This window comes from Chlamydotis macqueenii, chromosome 5 (genome assembly GCF_036417535.1).
Source record: "Chlamydotis macqueenii isolate bChlMac1 chromosome 5, bChlMac1.mat, whole genome shotgun sequence".
Classification (NCBI taxonomy): domain Eukaryota; kingdom Metazoa; phylum Chordata; class Aves; order Otidiformes; family Otididae; genus Chlamydotis; species Chlamydotis macqueenii.
The window spans coordinates 70,726,908-70,753,762 of NC_141560.1; the positions used below are offsets into that span (position 1 = coordinate 70,726,908).

The window sequence follows — 26,855 nt, forward strand, 5'->3', positions numbered from 1 at the left end:
GGGGGGGATGGTGGGTGCTGGGAGGGGATGGTGGGTGCTTTTTGGGGGAATGCTCAATGCTGGGGGGGGATGGTGGGTGCTTTTTGGGGGAATGCTCAATGCTGGGGGGGGATGCTCGGTGCTTTTTGGGGGATGCTGGGTGCTGGGGGGGGGATGCTTGGTGCTTTTTGGGGGATGCTGGGTGCTGGGGGGGTGATGCTCGGTGCTGGGGGGGGATGCTGGGTGCTGGGGGGGTGATGCTCGGTGCTGGGGGGGGACGCTGGGTGCTGGGGGGTGGGATGGTGGGTGCTTTTTGGGGGATGCTCAATGCTGGGTGCTGGGAGGGGATGCTGGGTGCTGCGGGGGGGTGCTCGGTGCTTTTTGGGGGATGCTGGGTGCTGGGGGGGATGGTGGGTGCTTTTTGGGGGAATGCTCAATGCTGGGGGGGGATGCTGGGTGCTCGGAGGGGATGCTCGGTGCTTTTTGGGGGATGCTGGGTGCTTTTCGGGGGAATGCTCAATGCTGGGGGGTGATGCTGGGTGCGGGGATGCTGGGTGCTGGGGGGGGATGCTCGGTGCTTTTTGGGGGATGCTGGGTGTTGGGGGGGACGCTCAATGCTGGGGGGGATGCTCGGTGCTGGGGGGGATGCTGGGTGCTGGGGAGGGGGATGCTCAATGCTGGGTACTGGGGAGGGGGGTGCTGAGCCCGGCGCGGGTGACACTGCGACCCCCGTCCCCACTCCGACCCACGCTCCCCACGGCAGCCGCCCCCCGCGTCCCCCCCCAGCCCAGAGACGAGGCGCGCTGGCAGTTACTGACTGTCCTTTATTACCGAGAGTGGGGGCTGCCTCCAGAAAACGAGGGGCCCCGCTCCCCAAAAATAGGATTCTGCAAAGAAGGCGCCCCGACCCCCACGCCCCGGCCCTCGCCCCCCACCAGCCTCCCTGTGTTGCCCTTATAGGAAAAGGGGGGGACAGCCGGCCACGGCCACCCCCACGCAGCAAAGACACCGCAGCGGGGTGGCATCGCCGGCCGCTCGTTTTTGTCTTTATTATTTTTTTTTGTCTTTTTTTCTTTTTTTTTTGTCTTTTTTTTCCCTTTTTTTTTTTCCTGTATTTTTACACACCAGTTGGATGTTACCGTCACATGAAGAAGAGAGATACCTGAACAAGATCAACGGCTAAAGAGCTCTAGAGTTAAAAATGAACACAAAGCCCCGGGGGGAGCCCACCGCAGGTACGAGAAACCCCTCCCGCAGGAGCGGGGTGCCCGAGGGGCGACGGGTGGGCACCCGCCTTGGCCCTGACCCCTTCCCCAGGCGTGTAAATCTCTTCTTTTTATGTTAAAAAAAGAGAGAACATGATAAAAATACAAATGTCCCTAAAAGCGTTATTATTACTGTAGTAGCAGTATTATGACTTCTCTCCAGATTGTCCAAAATCGTCCCCCCCGGGGGGCCCCCTCGCCCCGCGCCCCCCCGTCCCCACGCAGCCCGGGAGACGCAGGGGGCGAGGGGGCGAAACGCGGTGGGGTGCCGGCGGCCCCCGCGCGGGCGTGAGAGGGGCGAAGGGTGGCGGGCGAGCAGGAAGACTGAGGACGGGACGGGGACCCCCCCTCGGCAAGGTGGGGTGGCTTTTGGGGGTCCCCGCGCCCGCGGGTGGCCGTGCCCTACCTGAGATGGCTGCGGAGGCGGCGGCACCCACCGCTCCCCTTCTCCGGGTGGGCTCGGCCGACGTCCCCGCGTGGAGCGGGAGCCGCGACGACAGGTGCTGGCAGTGTCCCCACCCCGGCCGCTTACGGGGCACCCCGGGACCCCCACCCGCGGGCACGCGGCCACGCTGGCCACCGCGCCCTCGCCCGCTGAGGACGGGCGGCGAGGCGTCACGTCACGCCCTCCGCCGCCACCAGCCACCGCTGACCCTGCCGCACACGTCTGGCCCGATTTCGGGGAGCCCTCGGCCCCGGGGAGCGGGCGGGGGTCCGGCCGGGACGGGGAGTTGACAGCAGGTGCCGCGGGGACGCTGCTGGCATCGCTCCCGCCAGGCTGGCCGGCCCGGAAAATGTCACCTGCCCGGGATGGGGACGATGGCGCTCGCTCCGTCCCTTCACCCCCAGGGACCCCAGCGCAGGGCACGGGGGTTACGGGGGTCCCGGATCGGCCCCGTACCCAGGTTGGAATGGGATGCTCAGGGGCTCAGCGTCCCCGGGGTGGGGGTAACGGGGAGTGGGGGGAAGAGCTGGGGTGGGAGCAGGATTGGGGGTCCCCAAGACGGGGTTCATCGCCCTCCCGCACCCCCCCCCCAGCCCCCAAGACGGAGGTAAAGCATCGAACCCGGCTGAAGGCAGCGTGCAAACGAGCCCGCTTTGGCTAACGAACTGTGTCATGGCTTCCGATCCCAGGAGCCCGCGCCTGGCCCGGGGAAGGGGGGGGTCCCATCCTCCCCGGGGTGCCCCCCAAGCCCAGCGTGGCCGGGGGGGGGTGCTCGGGGAGGGCGGCGGGGACGAGGCAGGACGTGGCGGGGGGCTCGGCGGCCCCGCTCGGGCGACGCTGACGGCTCGGAGAGGTTTTATTGAGCTGAAAGGGGAGGGGGGCTGGGGGTCCCTCTCGCACGCGCAGCCTGGCCCCCTAAAATTTGGGGGGGGGGGCGGGGGCGAGGCTGGGGAGGGGCAGCGGGGCTCCCCGGGACCGGGACTGGAAGCACTGGCGGTAATCCGGTGACTGGGACGGGGATGGGGCGGTGGTCCTCGCTTCTGGCACCCTTCTCAGCCGGGGCGGGGGGGGGTGGTGGTCCTGGGTGCCCCCCGCACGAGAGGCGAAAGCCGGGGGGCTGGGGTGAGGGTGGGCTCCGTCTCCCTCCTACCGCAGGTCCCATGGGTCCCTCGGCTCCTCGCCCAGAGGGGCGACGGGGGCTGGGAAATGGGGACCCCCCGCCCCGGCCCCGCAGTCCTGGGGTGCTCAGGCCTTCAGCTGGTGCCACTGTGCCACCGCCTGCCGCGGGCGGGCGATCATGTCCTTCCAGTGCTTCACCTCCCCGGGGCCGCTCTTCCACGACAGGTAAATCTGGGGGGGGGGGACACGACACACGGGAAGCCCTTGGGACCCACAGCTCCGCTCCCGGCCCTTCCAGCCCCCATCCCGCCACCGCCAAACTGCTCGCTCCCCCTCCCGAGGTGGCACCGGTGGCCACCAGCCAGGGAAGGCGGCCGTCCCCCGGCTGCCGCCCCACGCCGGCGTCACGGGACCCACCTTGCCGATGACATCGTTGCGGCTCAGCCTGTCCTTGTCCATGACGGTGATGACGATGGTGGTCTCGCGCAGCCGCTCGGTGGGGATGTCGAAGGCGAAGGACTCGTTGAAGACGGGGTTCAGGCACCGCTTCATCACCACCGTCTTCTTCTTCTCCACCCGCTTGTCCTTGTACATCAGCCACACCTTCACGTAGGGGTCTGGGGGGGGACACAGGAGGTGCTCTCAGCCCCGGCCGGGCGGCAGGCGGCGATGCCCGGCCTGGCAGGAGCCGCAGCCCGTACCTGACGTGCCCCCGATGTCCATGGCTTTGAGGTTCCGCGCTTTGATGATGTTCACCACGATGGAGTTGGCGGAAGGGTTGTAGCACAGCGAAAGGAGCAGCTCCCCGCGGCTTCCCTGCGGGACCCACGGAGCCCGTTAGGGTGGGCGCCCCGAAAACGACCCGCCCCATGCTGTGACACCCAGCCCAAGCCCTGACGAGGCACCCAAAGCCCCTGTATCCCACCATGGGAGTGGGGTGCTGGGCTGGGACCCCCCCAGAGCTGTCCCAAGGGTGGACTTTGGGGCTTCATGGAAAATCAGGGCAGGAGAAAACGGGGCCATCCCCAGTGGGACATTTTCTGGTCTTGCTGGAGGCAGGAGAAAAAGTGAAACTTTCATTTTAGATTGACTTGAAACAGCTCTTTTTGACCCAAAACGAGACGCTCCCTTTGGGCTACTCAGTGCCTTAATTTAGAGGTGAAGATTCGGGAGGAGAAACCTCCCCGTTGGTCGCTGAAACCTCTCACAAAGCTGAAAACGTCCCCGTTGGGGAAGCGAGAGGGCGGTGGTCCCGTTGGGACACCACAGGGACGGGGGTGCAGGGGGTCACGCTGGGCAGGGCCTTACACTGCCATCGCTGCAGGGCTTCAGGTCCTTCCAGAAGGTCTGCATCTGAGTGAGGTCCACCTTGTTGAGGGGGATGGACACCTCCCCGATGGGGTCGTTACGGCTGAAGCGGTCGTAATCCAGGACCTGGAGGTACAGCACCCGCTGCACCACCTTCTCGTAGGGGAACCCTGCACCAGAGACGGAGGGGGTGAGGAGCCGGCGCCGCCGCGCCAAGCGGCACCCGGTGCCGGCGCTGCTGTGCCTTGGTCGTGCTGATGGGGAGATGTTGGCACCAGGAGGTGGATGGGGAGCAGATGACAGCATGGGGCATCTCCCAGGGCTTCGGGCCACCGTGGTGGCTGGTAGCGGATTAACTCCCCTCTGCCCAGCCACCCATGGGTGCCTGCTCGGGGCGGGGAAGGAGCCTCGCCCACCGTGTCCCCTTCATGGGACACCTCCAACCTGGCCTCAATGGCTTGGCCAACCCAACCCATCGCCGATGGCCACCACGTCGCCAGCTTGAGCTGAGCCGATCCAGCCCAGGAGGGAGAAGAGAGGGTCCCACAACCCCTCTGCTCCCACCCCAGTCCATCCCAGTCCCTACCTTCGAAGAGGAAGGTCTCGTTCCAGTGCGGGTTGAGGTTCTTCCGCTTCACCTTGGTCTCCAGCTTGTGCTTCTTGTCGGGGAGCAGGTAGATCTTGACAAAGGGGTCGCTGGTGCCGCTGAAGTCCTTGGCGGGCAGCTCCTGCGCCTTCATGATCTTGACGGTCAGGGTGGACTCCTGGAAGTTGTAGCCCACGCTGAACTGGATGCGGCCCAGGTTCTCCCGGCTGACGCCGTCGTGGCCCTCGTCATCCTCGGAGCCCGGGGAGAGCTGCGGTGGCGGGGAGAAGGGCGGTGAGCGCAGCGCCGCGGGTCTGCGCACACCCCCCCCCCCTCCAAATTTGGGTTCACGCCCAGCCCCGCGTGCTGTCAGAGGGCATCAGCCTCTCCCCGTCTCCCCGCCGCTGCCACCGCCGTCGCCTCAGATGACTCCTGGCTCAGCGCCATGCGTCCCGAGGACCCGGCGGCGCCAATTAGCCAAATTCTTCCTGACAGCCCGGCCCTCCCGTCTCTGCCATCGCTCCCTTGTGCTGGCTGGGGGCTGGGAGTAGGGGGACAGCCGCGGCGCGGGCCGGGACGTGCCCGGGGTGCTTGCGGCACAGGGCGGGCGCGGGGCAGAGGCGGGCGCGGCGCGAGGAGACGCCCGGGCGATGCCCGGGGTGGGATGCCCGTCCCTAGTGCACCCAGTCCACCCACCATGAGCATCTCGCTGGTCAGGGAGTTGACCAGGTCGGAGACGGAGGAGCGCGGCTCCGTCTTGCGGTCGGACTCGTCCTGCGGCGGCTGCCCGGGCACCGGCGCCGTGTTTACCGCCTTGCTGCCGGCCGGCAACCTGCGGAAAAGAGAGGCGAGCGTCTCAGAGGAGGGGGGCCAGGGGCCGAAGGCGAGACAGCGAGGGGCTCCCCCGGACCCCCAGGACCTCCGAGGGGCCGCGGCCGGCACGGGCGGCCGGTTCTGCACCCCGCGAGCGGTGGCGCGTGCTGCCCGCGTCCCCCACCGCCACCGGCCACGTCCCACCCGCCCACGGCGGCGACGCCGGGGCCAAGCTGGGTTTTGGTTTTGGGGGGACGCGCCCGCGCCGGCGGGCTGCGCGGCGGTGAGGGTGACGTGGCGAGAGGGTGGGCGGCCGGTGGCTGCGGCGGGCACGGGGACAGAGCGGCGACGGAGGCGGGCGGCCGCGCTGCCGCGACACGCGGGGACGCGGCGGCGGGGACGCGGCAGCCCTGTGGTGCGGACAGACCCAAAACGGAGGGGACGCGCACACAGGCAGGCACCCCGCGATTCACCCCGCGGCGAGACGCGGCGACGAACCAACAGACGGACCAAGAGGACGCGTGCCGCACGCCGACACGCCGGCGGGGAGGACCTGGGGGACGGTGGGCCCACATGCGCACGGCTGGCCCGCGCCGGCGGGACCGGAGAGCCCGAGGCAGCTGAGGAGGCAAAATGAGGTTAAAAACGGAGCGAAAACGAAGGCGGAGGAGCCCGCGCCGGGCGAGGAGGTGCCGGTGGAGCCGTGGGCACCGGGGCGGCGGCCGAGGTCGCAGCCAGCGAGAGAGAAAGAGCGGGAAAGAGCAAGAGAGAGGAGCAACAGCGTCGTCCACCGCCGCCGGCCTGCCGGGAGGGAAGGAGGAGAGAGGAGCAGGGCGGATGGACGGACGGAGAGCGGCGAGCCACCGCCATGACGGGAGACGCGCCGAGGAGCCGGGCCGGAGCTGCCGGGGAAGGGCTGGAAGGAAGAAGCTGAGAAACGGGGAGGGAGGAGAGGTTTCAAGGCAAAAGAGCGGGCGGGCGAGAGCGGAAGGCGCCGGAGCTCGTCCCCTCCATCGGCCGAACTGCCCGCGTCCCGCCGGGCCCAAGGGGACGGGGAGCGGGGAGGGGGATGGAGGCGTGGAGGCCATGCGTGCGCCGGGACGGGGTTTTGGGAGCAGCGAGGCGGCGGGGTGGGAAGCGGGGGGTCTTGCTGCAGCACAGCCACCCGCCCCACCGTACCCGGCGTCCCCGGTCCCCTCGGCCGGCGCGGGGCTCGCGGCGGGGACCGGCTGCGCAGCAGGCCGCCGGGGAGGGAAGCGCGAAAAAGACGGAGCAAAACCAAGCCGAGCGGGGTAAAAATAGCCGGCGGGCGAGAAACCGTGCCAGTTCGTTAACGCGCCCAGCAGCGCCCACCGGCTTCGCGCCCCCGCCCCGCGCCGGAGGGGACAGACACCCGCTGCCGGCGGCACACGGCCCCTTTGCTTCTGTGGCCGGGCCGCGGTGCCGGACGCTCGCCGGGAGGAGAAAGTTGGGGGGGGGTAATGCGTCCCCCCCCCCCCAGTTTTGGGGGGCTTGGTTGAGGACGTGCCGCCGCAGCGATGTCCCCCGCGTCCCCGGGGGAGCTGCCTGGGTGCAAACGGTGGGACCCCTGCATGCGACCGGGACGGGACGGGACGGGTGGCAGGAAAGGGGGGGCAAGGAGGGAGGAGGAAGGGATTTGGGTGGGGGGATCCTGTCGACGCCGCCGTGCCGGAGGCAGAACCATGGGTGCTGGCGGTGGGGGGGGGAAGAGCCGCAGACGTCGCCGTGCCCGTCGGGCCACCCTGTGCCGCTCCAACCTTGGCGCTTCGGCGAGGCCAGCCTCCTCCTCCTCCTCCTCCTCCTCCTCCTCCTCCTCCAACCCTGGGTGAGGTCCTGCGGGACTGCCCTCGTCCTCGCTCATACCTCTTGTCCCCCTGAGCGTTCGGCTGGTTCGGCTGCGTCCCAGTGGGTTGCAGGTCAGGGATATTGGCAAAGTCATCTTGCTCTGAGAGTCCCAAAACCAAGGATAACACCACCATCCGGCCTTCCCTGCCCGCCGGCAGCGGCAGAGGGAGAGGGGAAAAAAAAACAGGAAAAAAAAAAAAAAGAAAAAGAGAAAAAAAAAGAAGAGAGAAAGGAGAAGATAGCGTCAGGCCGGGAACCCCGCGACGGCGAGGGGTGAGCCCCGTCCGGGTGAGCTCGGCGCGCCGCCAACCCTCTCCGGGACGGCCGACGGTCCTGCCGAGGGAGAAGGCGGCCGGAGGAGCTGGGGACAGGGGACAACGCCACGGGAGCGAGGCCCCAGCATCCTTCCCCGGAGCAGGAGACGGCGGCGCCGTCGTGCCGCGGCCCAGGCTCTTCGCCCCTCGCCGGTGCGGCCGGCGCAGCCTCCCCCGGGGTCCGGAACCGCGTTTCGGCCGCGGCGCCGCAGAGGCAAGCGGGAGGGAAAGGGAATAAAGAGGGAAAGCGGAGTTAATGGCTTCGGGAAGCAGCGGTGGGAAACGGCAGCGGGGAAATGGCCGCATCCCGGCTCTGCAGCTGCTCCCCCTCCGCCAATTAAGGCTGGGCCCCATCGCCAACAGGGAGGACGGCAACGGCTAACGAGGGGATGGCTGACGAGCCGCATCCCGACCTTGGGGAGCCGACGGAGCCGGAGAGGAACCTCTGGGTGGGTGGGAGAGGTGACACCGGCTCTGCGGAGGAGCGACACCGTCACGCGGCACGATACGCCGCCGGCAGCGCGGGACTCGGCTTAGCCCTCGGCGTTTTTGAGGTTTGGGAGGCAGCGTGGATAGCGGGAACCGGGGTTAAGCCAGATTAAAGATCACAGGGCTCCGGCAGCGCCCAGCCCATGGTATCGGGGACAAACAGACGGTCACCCCTGCGCGGGGGCCACCGCCCCCCCTCCAACTCCTCCTCGGGGCAATGTCACCCCGGGGACAACGCCGGTGGCTGTCCCATGGGCTGGAACGTCCTGGGGGAACCGAACGGGTCCTGAGCAGCCGCGGGGCGAAGCGAGTCGGGGGAGAGTGTGAGACCCTTCCCCGAGCGCCCGGGTTGGGGGAGCTGCCCTGTCCCCCGCGATGGGGCTGGAGGGGACCCGGCTCTTCCCACTGGTGGCATCTCCCCACGGTGGCATGGTGAGGGATGGAGAGAGCGATAGAGAGCATGACGGAGAGCGCGATGGAGAGAGGGATGCAGAGAGTGACGGAGAGCGATGGAGAAAGGGACGGAGAGCGATGGAGAGAGGGATGAAGGGTGATGGAGAGGGGGATGGAGAGTGACGGAGAGAGGGATGAAGGGTGATGGAGAGGGGGATGGAGAGCGATGGAGAGAGGGATGAAGGATGATGGAGAGGGGGATGGAGAGCGACGGAGAGAGGGATGAAGGGTGATGGAGAGAGTGATGGAGAGCGACGGAGAGAGCAAAGGAAAGAGCGACTTACAGGAAGGACTTCATGTCCAAGCCGCGGTTGCGGATTTGCCCCACCACATGGTCCCAGCTGCCAGGATTGGAGCGGCTCCGGCCGCCAGCCGTCCGATGCTTGGAGCCGGCGGCGATGCCCTGGCGCCCCTGGCCGCCGCGGGTGCCCCGAGGGTTGCCGGCGCCGGCGGTAGAGCCGCTGTGGGCCTGGAGGTGGCCCAGGCTCTGGCTGGTGGTGGGCTGGCTGTGGTTGGCGCGTTGGTGCTGGCTGAGGGGCTGCTGCAGGCTCTGCTGGCGCACGAGCGTGCGGGGCCTCTGGCATTTGGGGTCGCCTGCTGAGGTGGGGATATACTCAAGGGTAGTGGCTGTGGACAAGGTGGAGTCCTCGAAACTTAGGGAGAGGAAGGGCAGAGGAGAGGAGAGAAAGGAGAAGAAGGTGAAGGGGCAAAATTGGAGGAAGGAAAAGAAGAGAGTTAGAGAGAAGATGCCCCAGCGCAGGGAGCGCTCCGGCAAGGGCCAGCGGATGGAGCGACCGGTTCCTCTGCCTCTCGGCCGCGGCTCGGCCTCGCCGGCGGCACGGGGCTCCCGCCTCGCCGCCATCTCCCGGGCTGCCGGAGGGGATCGGCCGCGGCAGCCGGCCGGCTGGGTGCCCTCCCGTTCCCGCGGCTGCCGGTGACGCCGGCCGACCTCGTCTGCGAGCTAATTAGGCTGCTGCGTGAAGGCGAATCCCGCGGCGCCCGCTCACGTGCTGCCAGCCAGCCCGCCCCGTCCCCGTCCCCGTCCCTCCCAGCCCAGCACACACGCCGCAGCCGGGTCCCAGCATCCCCGGCCGGGGGCTCCCGCGGCGACGGAGGTTGCCAAGACCCCCATGGACGCGGCGTGCCGTTAAAGCCGGGTGTCCCCGGGGCCAAGCCCTGAGAGGAAACCCACCGCGGTGGGAGTCCGGCCGCGCTCCCAGCCCCCCGATCGCGGGACGGGAGGCGACGGGGACACAGCCGTGGTGGGACGGGGAGCGCGGAGAAGCTCGTTTGGGCAGCCGGGCTTCGTCCAGCCGACGGAGAGGGAAGAGCAGGCGAGCGGCCGGCGGGAGAAGCAGCGGTGCCCGTCGCTGGCCATGCGGCCGGCCCCCACGCCGGGGCGGCAGCGCATGCGTGGCACAGCCCATGCAGCCGGGCATGGCGCTCGATGCCCGCAGCAGCCTGCAAAGCTTGTGGCCACGAGACCGGGGGGGTCCAGCCAGCCTGGAAAAAGCCCTCGGTAGAGGGGGGCTTCCCTGGGACCACCGCCTTCAGCAGCAGCCGCCCACCTTATCCCGGTCGGGGTGAAACCGCGCGGCGAAGCCGTGCCGTCGTGCATTGCCAGCAGCGAGGGATGGAGGGGGAGTTGGGGGGGGAAGGATAAATAGCTTAAAAAATAAATAAAAAAGTGAAGAAAGAGTGAAAGGTGAGAGAAAGAGAGAGAGAGGAGGGAGGGGAGTTGAGGGGAGCGGGGAGCTGGGACGGACCCGGCCCCACGGCCGGGGCGGAAGGCGCGTGGGGCGCTGCCCGGGCGCTGCGCCGTGTCCCCCCCGCCACAACCGCCACGCCTGCCGCCGACCTCCTTTTGCTTCCCTACCAAATCCTAAATTAGTTCAAATTTACAACCCCGCTCCACGGCAGGAAACGAAATCCGACTGCTCTCGGCCCGGCGCCAGCTGGAGGCGCGAGCTCCCTGCCAGCGCCGTGCCAGGCGGCAGCGCACCCTCCCCGCGCCCGCCCGGGGCTCCCGGCTCCCCGGGGAGGGGTACAGCAGCCAGACCCCCACACCGTCCCCCACCAACACCCCCAAACCCTAAACTCTGAGCAAAAGAGACGCAGGACGCTTCGCCGACGCCTTAGCTCTGCCCTCGCCGCCCGCGCACGGCGCTGCGGCGGCCGTCCATCCAACCATCCGCGCGGCTCCCAGCTCCTCAGGGCTCCGGAGCCAGCAGCCAGGAGAGCGGAGCCCATCGCCACGCCGGCACCGCCCCGGCCGATGCGGCACGGCCGTGAGTCAGCGGCAGCGGAGGCGCTGAGCAGCACGCGGGCAGGCGTCCGCGGCTCTCGGCACGGAGGCTGCGCGACGCCTTTTCCCGGCCGGCCTTCGCGCATCTCCCCAGCGGAGCGCGGGCTCCCAGCGGGTTTCGCGTCGCCGCCGAGACCGGCTACGGCTGAAGGCTGCGTAGCTCCCCCTTCTTCCTCGCCTCTCCCTCTCGCCTCCCAGCAGCCACGCCGCAGCGCGCCAGCATCATGGCAGCCGCGGCTCCGGACGCACGGAATACGGATCTTTGGGGGCTCCAGGAGGAATTTGGGATTTGTCCAAGGCCTTTCTCTTTTGAAAAGGTTTTCTCCGCGCCAACAAGGCTGGGAGAGGCGGCACGCCAGCCCTGGGAAGCACCTTTGCCATCACCACCGACCTCTCCGAGGGTCCCGGCGCCGCTGCCGGGACCCTCCGGCTGCCCAGCGCTCGGGCTGCCGCACGATCGGAGCCCACTGCGCCCCAGCACGGGGAACCGGAGCGGAGATCGGAAACGCAGGACGGAGCCCACAGCCACATAAATCACCGCCTCTCCCCTGGCAGAGCTACGGTCACTACCGGCAGCCGAGGGTCCCGCCGAGACCCCCACGCAGCCTGCCTGGCCCCCACAAGCCCTGCACAGCGTGCCAAAACGCTGGTTTTCCCCTAAATCCCACAAAGCGCCGGCTTTCCCCAACTCTCTCCCTCGGCATCGGGCGGCGGAGCCGCAAGCGGAGCGCCGGGTCAGGGGAGCGGCGCGGAGCGAAGGGGCCGGTGACGCCTCGCACCGTCCCCGAGGGACAGGGATGTGGGGCGAGCCGTGGGCCGTCACCAAAACGGTGCCCGAATCTCTGGGCGGCTCCCCATCCTAGCGTGCCCGGGGCACGCCGGCGGTGGCGGGGATCTGCGGCGGGACGCCGTGCCGGCCCGCGCGTGCTCACTCACTTGGACAGGCTGAGCTTCCCCGCGGCCAAGTGGCTCTGCACCGTGTGCCAGCGGCCTCGCGCCGCCTTCCCCGCGCCGGGCTCGCTGTGGGCGGAGACGCTGCTCCTCATGCCGTCCTCGCCGTGCCGCTGCTTCTCCCCGGGCCGGCCGTCGCGGTCCCCCGCCAACCCCGCGGCGGCCGACGCCGTCAGCTTGGCCCCTGATAACAGAGAGCCACTGGGCCGGGGCGGCGGCCGGACCCCCCCAAAGACGGACGTGATGGCAGCCGGACGGAAGGACGGACGGACGGACGTGGAGGAGGCCGGTGGGGTGGGGTGGGGGGTACGAGGGGAAGGGGAGAGAGCCGGAGGGGGACAGACGGACAAGAGACGGACAGACAGACAGAGAGAGAAAGAGACATCAGCACTGCAAACGAAAAGGGGGTCCTGGCCGGGGGGGGTGCGCGGGGGCCTCGGCAAAACCGTCCAAAATAAAGTGGGGAGGAAGGTGGGGGGGTCTCGCTCACCGGCAGCCCTGCCCTGGGGTAAGGGGAGGTGGGGGGGGAAAACCCGTCCCCGCGCCGAGGGGGTGCCCCCAACGCGCAACCCCGTCCTGCGCCGCCGTGATTTCGGGGGAGTCGTGGGGCGGGGGGTGTCCCCGGGGGGTGCGGGAAGGAGGGGTTGCTCGTCTCCATGGGGCTGCCCATGGGGTGGCGCGCGGGGAGCCCGGGAGGAGGAGGAGGAGGAGGAGGAGGAGGAAGGCGAATGGGTGCTGCCCAAATACTCACTACGCGGAGCAAACGCGGTCAGGAGAGACTCACTTGAGGGAAAGGCGCGGGTCACCGTACGGGGCGTAAGGTGAAATGTTTAGGATAAACTCCTTGGGAGGGTAGGAGCTCCATTTCTGCTGCACTGTGTTGTCATTGTTATTCCAAAAGTCTCTGTCTAGATCGCTACAGCGGCCGGAGACCCGGGGAGAAAGAAAAGGGAAATACAAGAGAGAGAGAGAAGCTGAATTCCTGCCAGAGGGGAGGAAAAGCAACCCTCCTCCCCCGGAGCGCCGGGATCCTGCGGAAAGAGAGAGCCGGGGCGCGCGGCCGCCCGCCCCTCGGACGCCGGGACACACACATACAGGGACGGACGGGCGGACGGAGCTGCGGAGAGACGGGAGCGGGCGGCTGCGCCGGCTGGGAAGGAGAGAAGGGTGGCGTGGGGGGTTAGAGAGGCGTTGGCGAGCGCGGCGTTCCCGGCACGCGGCTCCGCGCGTCCTCGCCTCCTCGGCCCTGGAAGCGCAGGCTGCTTGGTTAAACCGTGCCGCTGCCGCGCGTTCGGGGGGAGACCCCTCCGGGTCCCCTCCTGCCAAACCAGCCCGCTGCTGGCACGGATCCCGAACCTCCCGGCTCCGGCAAACCGCCCCGTCGGCGCTGGGGGGTTCGGAAAGCCGCCAGCGCCAGGCCTTTGCCCTCCAGATCCCATTCGGAGCCGCGTGCGCCACGCCGTCGCGATGGGGACGCGCCTCCCTCTCCGGGCAGGACCGGGCAAGCGGCCGCTGCCGAACTGGCCCTGCCAGAGGAGGGCTGGGTGCGGACCCCCTGCCCCCTCACCCCCCCCCACCCCGGCACCTACTTGATGGTTTTCTTTTCGCTGCGGCCTCGGCTGGAGTCCGGGGTTCCCACCGTCTCCAGGGACGTCTTGTACCGCTTACCCTGCGGAGAGGAGAGCGGGGGGCTCAGGGGGAGGCGGGGAGACCCCCCAGAGCATCTCCGGGCCCCTATGAGCGGTGAGACGCTGGCACCGGGCGAGGAACGGGGTAATTTTAGGATTAATTGAACCCGGATTAATTGAGTTCACCTTCCTCAGCGAAAGGGAAGAGCTGCCACGCGATAATGAAGCGGGCGCTGGCTCCTAATTAGGATTTGTAATCAGGGCACTTCACTGCGACTTCCGACATGGGTTCGGCGTGCTGCTCCGATCCGGGGCGGACAGGAGCGCAATTAATGCCAATTAGCGAACAATTAGGAGCGCGAGCTGCTCGGCGCAGGCGCCGGGAGGCCGAGGTGGGACGGGGAGCGGCTGCCGGAGCGGGGCTTCACGGGTTTGGCTGCGGTTCCCACGCGGCCATTCCAGGGCCATCGAGGGCCGGGATGTGCTTTTCCATTCCCGGCCAATTTATATTTATTTCTCCGGCTTTTCTCCTCCCCGGGTGGCACCAACCAGGCCGGGAAGCCCCTTCCCATCGCCTCCCCTCCCGCCGCGGTAGCTCCCGGCGTCCCCGCGCCGCCTCGTCCCCGTGCCGGACCCCCTCTCCCCATCCCCTCGGCATCGCCGGAGCCGGCATCTCCCGCATCCGTCGCCGTTGCAGCGCATGACCCAGATTTCAATCTGACGGCGAAGTCAAACACGCGGCCCGATCCTGGTGCCGGGAAGAGGACAGGGAGGAAGGATGTGGGGCAGGAGGGAGGGCTGTCCTGAGCCAAAGGTCCCCTCTAGGGCAGCGGGGCTCGGGGTGGGACGCTGGGGTGGGGGGCACAGCGGGCGGCGGGGCCGGATTACGGCACCCGGCGCTGCCAGGGACGCGCTGGCCGTCGTCCCGCGGGGCTCTTCCAGGCGGGAGCGAGCCCAGCGGGACAGGGGCCAGATCGTTACCGCTCATGGCAAATATCTCGATCTATACGTGTTTGGAAACTTCCCTTCGCGCCGCGCAAACGGGTTTCCCCAAACGTTTAATTATCCCGTCTCCTAAAGAGCAAAAACAAATGGCTGCAGCCGGCACCGCGCTCGGCCGCCTCGCTGCCCAGCCGCGGGCGCTGCCCCCCACCCAAACCGTCGCCCGGGGGCAGAGCGGGGGCCTGCACCCAACAGCCCAGCACCCCGGGAAGGGCGAGGTGCCCCGTGCCCCGCTCCCCGCCCCGGCGACGGGGACAAACTCACCAGTTTGCGCTGGCACCACTGGCAGATCCCGCAGAGGACGATGGTGACGCTAAGGCTGACGGTGATGATGGCTGAGACGAGGAGGACGTCGCGGGAGGGAGCGCCTGCGAGGGAGCGGAGCAGAGCTCAGCGACGGGACGGGGACGGGGACGGGGTCTCCCCACCGTGGGGGGTCACCACAGCACCCTGCGCCCAGGGGAGCTCCGCGCCCATCAGAGCCGGCTCGGGGCTGCCGAGGGGATGCCCTGGCCCCCAGCGCTCGCCGGGAGCTCAGGTCGGAGCAGGGCGAAGGCTTTAATCTCCGCCGGCACCCCGGGAGCGCCGGCACGGCCGGCAAAGGTCGCAGCATCACCGCGTGCCTCCCGCTGTGCCGGCGTAGCACTGCGGTGGTGTTTGCGCTGCTTCCTCTTGCTCTTCCTCTTCCCCTTCCCCTTCCCAGCCCTCATCCCTTCCCCTTTCCTCTTTCACCTCCCCTTTGCCTCCCTAATGCCCATCTCTTCCCCATCCTTTTACCTTCTCCATCCTCTTCTCCTTTTCCTTCCTCCTCCCCCCCTCTTCCTCTTCCCCTTTCCCTTCCCCATCCTGTCCCCTTCCCCTTTCCTCTTTCCTTCTCCTTCGCCTTCCTAACGCCCATCCCTTCCCAATCCCCATCCTTCCAGCTTCTCCGTCCTCTTCCCCTTTCCTTCCTCTCCCCCTTCCCTTTCCCCATCCTGTCCCTTTCCCCTTTCTTCCTTCCTTCCCCTTTGCCTTCCCAATCCCCATCCTTCCAGCTTCTCCATCCTCTTCCCCTTTTCCTTCCCCTTTCCCTTCCCCATCCTGTCCCTTTCCCCTTTCCTCCTCCTTCCCCTTCGCCTTCCCAATCCCCATCCCTTCCAGCTTCTCCATCCTCTTTCCCTGCCCCATCCCGGCCCCGTTTCCCACCCCCTCCAGAGAAGCCGCCCCCAGTTTCCGTACCGGATCCGCGTCCTTTCCACCGGTGCCCTGCAGCCGCCCCAGCCCTCTTGGGGTCACAGCCACCCCCCTTTTCGGGTCAGCCAAACCCACAACAATCCCTCTGCTCCCCCCCGGCCTGGCCACGGGGCCAAGCTTGGGGACCTTAAAAATGGGAGGTGGACCCTAAAAATGGGAGTTGGACCCCTCTTCTGCTCCAGCATCCCCCACCCTGCTCCTGTCCTGCACCCAAGCAGCCCATGGCGGGGCAAGCCCTCCCCCCACAACCCCCGTCCCGGCGCTGGCTGTCCCCAGCATCCGGCAGCCCCGGCGCAGCCCCAGCTCGCGGCCCTGGCACCGCGGGAGGATGAGGAGGGACCCGAGGTGGCTTTTGGGGATGGGGGGGTGTCCAGTGGGACCCTCAGCCCAGCTCGGCCCCCGGGATGGAGCCAGGCCACCGCTGGAGCCACAGCCTGCGGCGGGAAGCGGCGAGGCCGGAGCAGTGCGCCCGTAGCTGTACTGCAGTATAAATATTAAACAATAATCGTTAATAATTAATTCACCCGCAGACCTTGTTATTGTAACGAGATTTGCCAGCGGCTCGGAGGCCGGGATGAGTCAGGGGGTCCAGGCATCCCCCCTCGGCACGCGGCGGGGTCCCCGGTGACGGGTACCAAAGCGCCCGCGGCGCCCGCGGAATGAAAAAAAGAGAAGGAAAGGGGACGACGGCAAAAAAAAGGGGATTTTTAGAAAAGTGGGCACAGCCGGCCAGCGCGCCCGCTCCCTCCACCCAAAACTGGGCGAGGGGGGCCCCTCCGTCCCTCCCCCATCACCAGGAGCCTGTGTATAAACCTCGCTTAGCAACTGTTGCCTAGGAGGGAATTTGGGACCAGCCCTTAATTTCCAGCATTTATCCACCCCAGCTCCATCGGCTGGGGGGGGGGGGGGTGCAAAGCGGCGGCGCCGGCGAGGGCGGGGGCAGGACCCCCCTTGGGATGCCCCAAACACCGCCTCACCCCTCCCGGGTGCTCCCCGCGGCCTCGACGCCTCGCTCGGGGACATGGCGACACGCCGAAAGAGGGGTGGCCTCGCCCTGACGACCGGCGTCGCCCCAGGGCTGGGGGTGAGACGCCGGCCCCTCGGCCGCCGCCGCCCTCAGCGCGATGGCAACGATTGGTTTTCCGGGCAATTACCACCAGTTAATTAGAGAAGTTGAGCGGAGCCCCAGCTCTGATCGGGATGCTCGGCGTGGGGATGCCGTGAGGGGACACGGGGACACAGCCCCCGAGAGCAGGGTGACCGACGTGGGGCTGCTTCTTCTCGGCCCCGCTCGCCACAGAAGCTCTTCGCTCCGTGCGACGGCGGGACCTCGGCCCCCCGCCCTGGGGTCCCTGCAGCCACATCTCCCCCCACCCCAAATCACACCCGCCCTTTGGTGGTCCCACCTCGTTGCCGAGAGCATGGCGAGGGGCTGCTCCGCGAGCTGGAGACCCCCCGCGCCCACCCTTGGAGGACACCGAAGGCTGGAGGCACCGTGGCAGCACCGGGCTCGGGGTCTCCACGGCCGCGGAGGTCGGGGAAGGGGCCGGCGTGGCCCCGCGGCTCGTCCATCGGGATAAAATCCCGCTTTTACAGCCGGTTATTGCTGAGGGGATTACCCGCCTCGTTAGCGCCGCGGCTTTTTCAGCGTGGGATTCGCGCGGCGGCGAGCGAGCAGCAGCCGGCTGCGCCGGGGGGGAGAGGGTCCCCGTGCCAGACCCCCTCCCGCGAGCGTGGGGGACCGAGGTCTTTAGGCTCCCCTGAGCCACCGCTCCGGCGGATGCGGGATTAGCTGCACGCGGAGAGCTGCGGCCTTTGTTGCCGCGGAAGAAACACTTCAAAACGCGAGCGAGAGGCGCGGCGATCCGAGCGGGATTACTCTTCCCTAAGAAGCGTGTTAAGCCCAAGATCCCGCAAGATCAGCCCGGCGGAGGCGAGGAGCTGGCGGCGAGAACTCGCCGATGACAAAGGATTCGGCACGCGGCTGAGCGGCGATGCGCAGGGAGGCAGCCCCGCGCCGGTGCCGCGGCGGAGCCAGCGTCCCTGTGCAGGTAGCCCAGCCTGGGGACAGCCTGCGGTGCCCAGCTCCCTGCTCCGGCCGGGCTCCGGTCCTCGTCTTGGTGGCTTTGGGCATCTTGGTGGCCCTGTGCGTCTTGGTGATTTTGTGCATCTTGGTGGCTCTGGGCATCTTGGCAGCTTTGCACTTCTTGGTGGCCCTGTGCACTCCAGTGGTTTTGTGCATCTCAGTGGCTTTGGGCATCTTGGTGGCCCTGTGCATCTCGGTGGCTCTGGGCATCTTGGTGGCCCTGTGCATCTTGGTGGCTTTGGGCATCTCAGTGGCTTTGGGCATCTCGGTGGCCCTGTGCACTCCAGTGGCTTTGTGCATCTCGGTGGCTTTGGGCATCTTGGTGGCCCTGGGCACTCCAGTGGCTTTGTGCGTCTTGGTGGCTTTGGGCATCTTGGTGGTTTTGGCCATCTTGGTGACTTTGGGCATTCCAATGGCCCTGTGCATCTCAGTGGCTTTGGCCATCTCGGTGGCTTTGGGCATCTCGGTGGCCCTGTGCATCTTGGTGGCCCTGTGCACTCCAGTGGCTTTGTGCATCTTGGTGGCCCTGTGCATCTTGGTGGCCCTGTGCACTCCAGTGGCTTTGTGTGTCTCAGTGGCTTTGCACATCTTGGTGGCCCTGTGCACTCCAGTGGCTTTGTGTGTCTCAGTGGCTTTGCACATCTTGGTGGCCCTGTGCACTCCAGTGGCTTTGGGCATCGTGGTCCCTTTGGGCACCTTGGTGACTTCACGCATCTCCGTGGTTTCACGCATCTCAGCCGCTCTGTGCATCTTGGTGGCCCTGCGCACACTCGTCTCTCCAGGACAGACACCGCTCACGCCCAGCACAGCGAGACCCTCGCGCTCAAGGGCAGCTACGCCCCTTTCCCCCCACCCCGATCGCCGTTCCCGTGGCAGGACGCCCTGTCTCCCCGCGCCCATCCCGCCACTCAGACTCAACCGACAGCTCCCCCACCACCCCCGGCCTCTCCACGCGGCGAAATTTCTCCCCGTGCCAAGCCGCCCGCCGCAGCCGCGCGCTTGGCGTGCCAGCCCGCGCCGCTCGCCGCCTCGCCAAACCGGCAGCGGAAACGCGTGCGCGCCCGCGGAGGGGGGAGCGGGAGAAGGTGCCAAGCGGGCGACGCGTTCCCCGCCATCGCGTTTCGCCGCGAGTCGCGGAGCCGGGGTGGGATGTGACGCCGCCAGCCCGGATGACGGTGCTGGGGAGGGGACGGGGCGACGCTGCGGAGCTGGAGGGGGGGAGGAAAGGGGCCTGATCCTGCCCCGCGTGGCGGCAGAGCATCCCCGTGCCGCGGCGGAGGGCCGCGGGGCAGGGGAGCGAGGCGGCCGCGTTGCCACGCCGGGGCTTCCCAGATGCTGTTTGCCTGGCGCCAGGCCGTTAATTCCTCCTCTTCTCATCCTCCCACTCATTTGCTAGATATTTCCCAAACCTCTTATTTTTAGGTTGCAGCTGAAAAGCTGTGAATTTGCAGCTTTCGCTCCTGTGCAGGATCCCGGGCGCAAGGCCGGGGAGCGGGGGGAGCAGGGCAGGACCACGGCCCCAAAACCCACGGCCCCGGCGCGGGCGGGGGGAGAGGAACCGGGCACGGGGGAGCTGCCGGGATGCAAAACCGCCGAGCAGGGACCGCCGTCCCTGGAAACAACCCCACGGGCGTTTTGGGGCTGCTTTGAGCCAGATTCGGCATTCCACGGGGAAAAATCGGCCGCGTTCGGCGGTGCCACCCGCCCGGCGGGGGACGTCGGGAGCCTGGGGTCCCGGCCACCGTCCGGCCGCGGGACGAACATCAGGGGAGCGGCTCAGCACCCCCGGGGCGAGAGGGAAGCGGATGTGCGTCTGCTCTCCATCTGTCCGTCTCTCCGCGCATCCCCCTCTCCGACACATCCATCAATCTCTCCAACCATCCATCCATCCATCCATCCATCCATCCGGCCCTCGTACACATCTGCTTCTCCATCCCGCCATCTGTCCGGCCCCCGGAGCTGTCAATCCGGCCGGCTCTGCCTCCTCCGCGGGCTCCCAGCGATCCCCCACCAGCACGGGACCCCAAACACCCACGCGCCCCGTGCCGCCGCGACGCCATGACACCGCGGCCCCGGGCACCGCGGCAAGAAACCGGCGCGGCAGAGAAGGGGATTCGCGCCGTCGAGGTGCCTCGCGCCGTTTCGCGCCGCCTTCCCGCGCGTGCGCAGCCGCCGCCGGCCCCGCGGCACGGCAGAGCCCGCGGGACCCTCGGGCGAGCCCCCCGTATCCCCTCCGAGGCGGCCGCGAGCAGGAGCCCGCGGTGGAGGGAGAATTTGGCAAGCGAAGGCACTCCTTCCCTCGGCGCTGGGTTATTTTTGGCCGAGGATTTCCGGAGAGGCGCGTGGTTTCTCTGCGTAGCGGTCCCCACCACGTTTCTCCTCTCGAGGAGCATCCAGACCCCCCCCCATCCCCGCGAGGACTTTTTGCCCCTGTGTCCCGCAGGGTTTCCATCCATCGCCGTCCCCAATTCCAAACCCGGTTCCTCATCGCCTGGTGAGCCCAGCTTCCGCCCAGCCCTCGCTCCAGCTCGTCTCCGTCCTGCTCCCGACCGTGTCTGTCCCCCTGGAGACCCCCGGGCACCGCCCCCCGACCCCGGTGACAACCCCAACCCCACCTCACCCAGGTGCCGAAACCTCTCCCGGCTGCGGCGGCGGGCACGGAGGAGCAGGCTGGGCTCTCACGCTGAGCAGCGCGCGCATCGCCCGCGTCGCCGCCACCGCCACTTAGCCTCTCACCCCGAGGCCCTCCATCATCCCCCGGGTGACAGCCGGAGAGAGGGAGGCGGAAAGCCGGAGGCTCCCAAGGGATGGGAGCGAGCGGGATCTTTGCAACCGTGCCCAGCCCCACGGAGAACTCGGTGCCGGGGGGGGGGATGCTCAGCGTCGGCCGCGGCCCCCAAACAGGGGGCCGGGGGAGGAAGAGGAGAGTCGGCGGAGAGCGCACGGAAAGATGGAGAAACGCCGCTGGGAGAGGAGGGGAATAACGGAGGGAGGAAGGCCCCGGGTGGAAAAACAGGGACACGGAGGTGCGGGCAGGTGTCCTGGGGCCCCCTCCGGTGACACCGCCGAGAGCCGGGGGAGACACCAGTGTCCCACGGCCGCTGGGGACCTCGTTTCAGGGGCGCCTGGAGCCCCCCAAAATGCAGCCCCAGGGCTGCGTCCCCCCCACGCTGGGGAGGGCAGGGAGAAGGGGCTGTGCCGTCCCTCCGCCGCCGCCTGGGCTCCGTCGCCGTCGGCCGCGTCCCCTTCAAACCTCATTAACTCCCCCCAAGGTGACCCCTCTCCCGCTCGCCCCGGGGACGCCGGGAGGGGACGGGGTGCTGGCGGGGGGCACCCCCGAGCGCGCAGCACCCCCACACCCCGACACGGCCGGCACCCACGGGGACGCGGCACCCGCCGCTCACCGCACCCTGACCCACCGTGCCCTGCACCCACGATGGCACCCCGGACCCCCGATCCCAACCCGGGGGAGGTTGGTAACCCCCCCCCCAGCCCCGGCTCGACGGTTTCGCCGCCGCTCTGCGTCTGCACATCGTCCCCGCGCGTCGGCCTTCGCCGGCGGCTCTTGGAAAGCCGTTCCCTCGCTGGATCCATCCATAACAGATATCGGAGCCGAGCCCCCGGGGGCCAGGCAGGAGGCGGGGGGGCAGCAGCGATATTATCCGCATCCGTCTTCATTCCCCGCTCCCCCCCTCCGCCCTTCCCCGGCAGCCTGAAAAGCCGCGAGATCAGGCGATGCAAAGCCGCCTCCGGCTCTTCTCCTCGCTCCTCGGCGTGGGGGGGATCGGGCAGACCCCCCACCCGGACCCCCGCGCCCGGTTGCGGCCCCCCAGCCTGTCCCCCCGTCGCGCGCGGGGTCCCGGGACACGCGTGTCACACGTCTGAAGGGCTCGGGGGTGGCGGGGAGAGAGCAAGAGCGAGCGGGACCCCCGGGAAGGAAGGGGCAGGAGAGACCCCCCCCCCATCCTGGGGGGGTCAGCACCCACACGGACGCCCCACTGCCACGGGAGACGGGACGGAGACGCCACGGAGGGCGGGGGGACACGAGCGCTGGGACAGGGCGAGGCAGGAGCATCCCCCCCACCCTGGGATGGAGCCCACTGATGCTGCTCGGGGGGGGGGGGCTGGCAGGGGGGGCGAACCCCCACCCCGAGCGGGACGGGGGTGCCGGAGGCGCCGGCGCTGCGCCCGCCTCGCGCGGGACGCGTGGCCGCAGCAGGTGCTGGGCTCCCAGCGAGGCCGGCCAGCCCTCCGCTCTTTGTCTGCCTTCCCCGCCTGTCGCGCTTCCCCCTCCTCATCCTCCCACCCCCCCCTCCATCGCCTCCCTCCTCCGGGTATTTCAGCCCATTTTAACCCAGCTCTCTGGGTTTTCGGTCCCAGTCCCGGGGGTCTGCTCCCACGGCCCCCCTCCCTCCCCCACCCCGCCACGGCGCTCGCCGCACCCAGACCTCTCCGTCACCCGCCCCGCCGCGACGAGGGCGCTGGGGGAAAACAGGCAGGCGCCTGGTTATGGATCCGCCGCCTCCATCGAGGCCGCCGCGACGCGGCACCGCTCGCCGCGCTCCGGCCGGCCGGCGGGAACGGGACCCCGGTGGGGATGAGGATGTGGGGTGGGAGCGGGGGGTCCGGGGACCCCCCGGAATCCGGATGACGCGCCAAGATGAAGCGGTTGGGGCGCAACCGGTTCCCCGGAGAGGGGCCGGCTGGCGGTGGCGGCAGAGACGGGGACGGAGCGGGGCCAGGCCAGGCTTCCGCGGGCGTCTCCCACCCCAGAACCAGACCTCGCACCCTCAGCACCATCTCCCAGCTCCACCTTGCCCCCCCCACCCCCAAAGCCCCCTTTCCCTGGGTGGCAAAGCAGACGGCACCAAACTTTCCCCAGATTTCCCCGTACGGCATCTTCATCCCCCGCCACGAAACGCAGCCAGCGCCGGGGGGCTGCAGCTGCCGTCCCCCTGCGCGGTGACACCGGGGACGAGGGCGACGCTGCAGGGGCCGAGCGGGGGTTCCGGAGGGGAACGGGCACTGCAAACGCCAAACCCGGCGAGGGCGCGAGCCACCAGCACCCTCCCAGTCTCCGTCGGCGGGGGACGGACCCGGCACCCACGCGGCGCGGTGGCACGGGTGTACGCGCCCCCGGCCCCGCCGCCGGATGCGAGGTGGGAAAACTCCCAGGTGACGGGACAGGCAGCAGCGGGGGACCGCGGGGTTTGGGGACAGGGGGTCTGCCCCCCACCCCGAACCCCAGCACCTCGCGGCCCACCAAGCGCCGATGGGGACGTCAGGGGACGAGGTGGCGAACCGGGGAGGGGGTGCAGCCGCCAAGTTCGGAGGGTGGGTGCAAACCTCGGGCACCAGTGCCACGCTGCCAATGGCAGGGGACAGGCTGGTGTCCCCCCTCCGCCGCTGACACGCCGCGTGACCTTGGGCCAAGCCATCGGCCGCGTCCCGTGCCGGCGGGGTCACGGTGGCACGGGGACGAAGGAGCGTCCAGCCTTGGGGCGGGCGGAAACTCCCCCTCGAAGGCGGCTTGTCGGGAGCCACCGACACCCCGGGGCAGCGTCACCGCCGTCACCCTCCACGGGTGACGGCGTGTCACGGTCCCCGGCGTCGCCCCAACCTGCCAGCTCCCGCAGGCCTGGATCTGCTGAGCGCCTGCAGCTCGTCCCCAGCGACACCGGTAGCACCCGTTTTCCCCGCATCGGTGTTTTCGCCGCCGGCACGTCCCCACGCCAGGACACGTTGTCCTTCTGCCCGCCGGCGCCCGCTCGCCCGGGCCCCGAGAACAGGGCGAGCGTGGGTCGCCAGGCCCCGGCGAAGGCGCGTCGCGCCGCTCCCATCCCTGCCGCCACTCCGGGCGACCCTCGCGGCGCACCCGAAAAACCTCCCAAAATGTGGGGCTGCGCCCCAAATTCCTCGGTACGGGGCCGAGCGGCACCTTCGGAGCGTGAGCTCAGCAAAACCCCACGAGCCGAAGTCCCTTCCCCACTCGCCCACCCCGGAGGTGGGGGGGGGGACCAGGGTGGGGGATCCCCAAAATGATGAAGGGGGAGCGAGGAGGAGCGGGGCGCTGGGTGCTCCTCTGGGTGCTGGCACCCAGCGGGGTGGGGGGGTGGCTGGGGGCTCGCCTGGGGGGTCCGGCTTGGTGACTCATTTGAAAGCAGCGGCGGCGACTTTATTTTAAAAAAATAGGATTTTTTTTTTTTAATTTTTAGGTTTTTTTTTTTTTTCTTTCCTCCCCCAAACTACCCTAACTCCCGCCCGGCCACAAGCCGGGAAGCGAGCCACCGCGCCCCCCGGGGTGGGGATGTGGGGCGCCACGGACCGCTCCCAGTGAGGTCCACGCGTGTCGCGCGTGGGTGTGCGTGTGTCCTCCGCCTCTCCCTCCTCCCACTCCCCCCTTCCTCGGCTCACCTGCGCTGGCAGCCTCCGGGTGCAGGTACATGGTGGCGGCTGCCCGGTTCGGCGGGGCTCCGGTTCATCAGACGGCGGCTGCGTGGGGTGGGGGGGGGGGCGGCGGCGGCGGCGGCGGGGGGGGCGCGGGGGCCGCGGGAGGCGGCGGCGGGGGGGCGGCGGGGGCCGGCATGCGGTGGCGGGGGGCCGGTAACCCCGCGGTAGCCCGGGCGGTTGCCCGCCGCCCGCTGCCTTGCGTGTGCGTGTGTGTGTGTGCGTGTGCGTGTGTGTGCGTGTGCGCGACGATCGCGCAGCCACTTGCTGCTCGCTGCTGGCGGGAGAGGGAAACTGCAGCCGCCGGGGAGGGGAGGGAGGGGTTCGGTGCCGCGCACGGGGATGGGGTGGGGGGGGGTCCACCCCACGGGCAGCGGCGCGGACACGCGTGGGGCGCGCAACCCGCACCCGCCGGCACAGGTGGGAGGCGGCGCCCACCGCACCCGCGCGGGGTGGGACGGACACGCAGACACACGGGCGCCGCGCACACGCCGGGCGGCACCCGGGCGCGCACACGCGGGCGCGCGGGGGGGGGGGGGGGGGCGGCTTGCACACGCACGCGGGTGGCACAGCGGACTTGCACGCGCGCGGGCGCGCACAACGCAGCGGCATCCCACAGGAAGCCCAAACACGCCCCGGGCACCGCACACACCCACCCCCGCGTCGCCCCCGCCTCCGCTGCCACGCACGGCCCCCCGGCACCCCCGCAGGTTCCCGGTTGCCCCTCTCCGCTGGAATCCGGGCCGGGTTTTCCCGGTGCCGGGGCGCGGCGGCCGCTGCCGGGGCACTGCGGGCACGGCGGCCGCTGCGGGTGGCGGAAAACCCGGTGCGGAATTTTGGAGCGGGTGCGAGCCGTGCGCTCGCTCCCGTTATCTCCCCCTCGCAGCTCTAAAAAAAAAAAAAAAAAAAACCAAACCGATTTCTGCCCCGGCGTTTTGTTGCCTCTTTAACGTCGGCTACGGGGATGCAGGAGAAGGGCAGACAAACGGGAGAGCTCCTCGGGGGCGTGCAAACAGCGGGGCCCGCCGGCCACCTCCACCTCCAGCCGTGTCCCCCCGGGGGACCCCGAGGTGTGGGCGTCCCCGAGGCGGAGACCCCACGACCCGATGCAGGATGTGGCCCCGGACAGAGGCAGGGGAGGATGACGGCAGCCGGGGGTTTTGCTCCCGGTATTGGGGGCTATGCCCGCATCCCCCTTTTGCTGGGGTGAGGGGGTGGGAGACCCCCCTCGCCCCCCCAGTATGGGGCCATGGGGCTGGGACGCTCGCCTGGATGGGCCTGGGCTCACGGGAACCTCCGAGGACAGAGCCCAACCCAGCCACGCGGGAGGGATGGGATCGGGTGGAAGCGCTCTGGAGCCATACTGGGGTGGGAAGAGCGAGAAAACCATCGCCGCGCCGGTTCGGAAGCTTTTGGGGGCCGAACCTCGACTTTCCGAGCGCCCGCGCTGGCTTTCCAGCAGAGAAGGAAGAAGGAAATATCTCCTTATCATAACACGCGACGCGAAAGCGCCCGCGGAGGAAACCCGGCGCTGGTAGGGACTGGATTTGGGGATGGAAGCCGGGGGCAAGCGCGACCCCAGCGCTGGAGGCCTCTCGCAGCGGGATGCGGGCACGCGGCGCTGCCTGTTCCGGCGAGGCCGTGGGGGGGTGATAAGGGACCCAGCCTCGTGCGCCTGACTCACGCCGCCGGCTTTTTGTAGCCCTCTGGGACCACGGGCTGGGGACGAGGGAGCAGCCCTCTGCCCCTCTCTGCTTGGGGGCTGGCAGAGCCTCCTCACGGGGCCGCGGAGCTTTATTTTGATTTTTTTTTTTTCACATTTTTCTCCTTGGAGGGAACCTTCTCATTAAACCCTTGGCACAATCCCTTGCTTTCACTCTGCTTTTCTCCGCTCGCATCCCACACACCCTTCAGCGAGCTCTAAAATCCCCGTCCCCGCACGCACAGACATCCCGGCAGCACCGTAACCTCCCGCGCCCACGCAGCCGCTCGCCGCCGCCGCCCGCCGTCACTTCCACCGGGGCCAAGTGGGTGTAAAAACGCTGCTGACTCACGGCCGAGCCAAGCCCCGTGCCTCGCCGAGCGCCACGCGTGAGCCTCTGCCGCCGGCCGGGCTCCTGCCGCGGGGCCGGGGCCCGGGGGTGCTTTTCCCCTCCCATCAGGCCAACGGGGAGGGAGAAAGTTGGCCGAAAAACGGCTCGCCCCAAGGTCAGGGAGGTGGCTGTGAGGGGAGATGAACCCCAATTCACGCCTGCCCTGCAGTCACCCCTAGCGTTGTTCCTGGGCCACCCAAACCCCTGGGTACCCCAAACCCCTGGGTACCCCAAATCCCTGGGTAGCTAGAGCCCCTGCCATCCCAAATCCCTGGGTAACTGGAGCCCCTGCCATCCCAAAGCCCTGGGCACCCCGAATCCCTGGGTAACTGGAGTCCCTGCCATCCCAAACCCCTTGGATATCCCAAATCCCTGGGCAACCCAAGCCCCTGCCGTCCCAAAGCTTTGGGTATCCCAAATTTCTTGGCAACGTGAGCTCCTGCCATCCCAAAGCTCTGAGCATCCCAAGTCTG

General features: G+C 68.8%; 1 protein-coding gene across 3 annotated transcripts; it reads right to left on the minus strand.

The window, feature by feature from the left end:
- Nucleotides 1-1,936: 1,936 nt before the first annotated feature.
- SYT7 (synaptotagmin 7) lies at nucleotides 1,937-24,353 on the minus strand. 3 transcript variants are annotated; one of them, XM_086749730.1, is made up of 13 exons: nucleotides 24,257-24,353; nucleotides 14,788-14,891; nucleotides 13,483-13,562; nucleotides 12,678-12,809; nucleotides 11,879-12,094; nucleotides 8,922-9,290; nucleotides 7,400-7,525; nucleotides 5,399-5,534; nucleotides 4,703-4,973; nucleotides 4,117-4,286; nucleotides 3,510-3,624; nucleotides 3,226-3,425; nucleotides 1,937-3,039 (listed from the first exon to the last, which is right to left on the minus strand). In XM_086749730.1, exons 1-13 carry the CDS (start codon nucleotides 24,285-24,287, stop codon nucleotides 2,935-2,937), a joined length of 2,055 nt encoding a protein of 684 aa, XP_086605856.1. In that variant the 5' UTR covers nucleotides 24,288-24,353; the 3' UTR covers nucleotides 1,937-2,934. The 3 variants fall into 3 exon arrangements, with proteins under 3 accessions (XP_086605856.1, XP_086605857.1, XP_086605858.1); XM_086749731.1 differs by lacking the exons at nucleotides 7,400-7,525; nucleotides 8,922-9,290; XM_086749732.1 differs by lacking the exons at nucleotides 7,400-7,525; nucleotides 8,922-9,290; nucleotides 11,879-12,094; nucleotides 12,678-12,809.
- Between the last annotated feature and the right edge of the window lie 2,502 nt (nucleotides 24,354-26,855).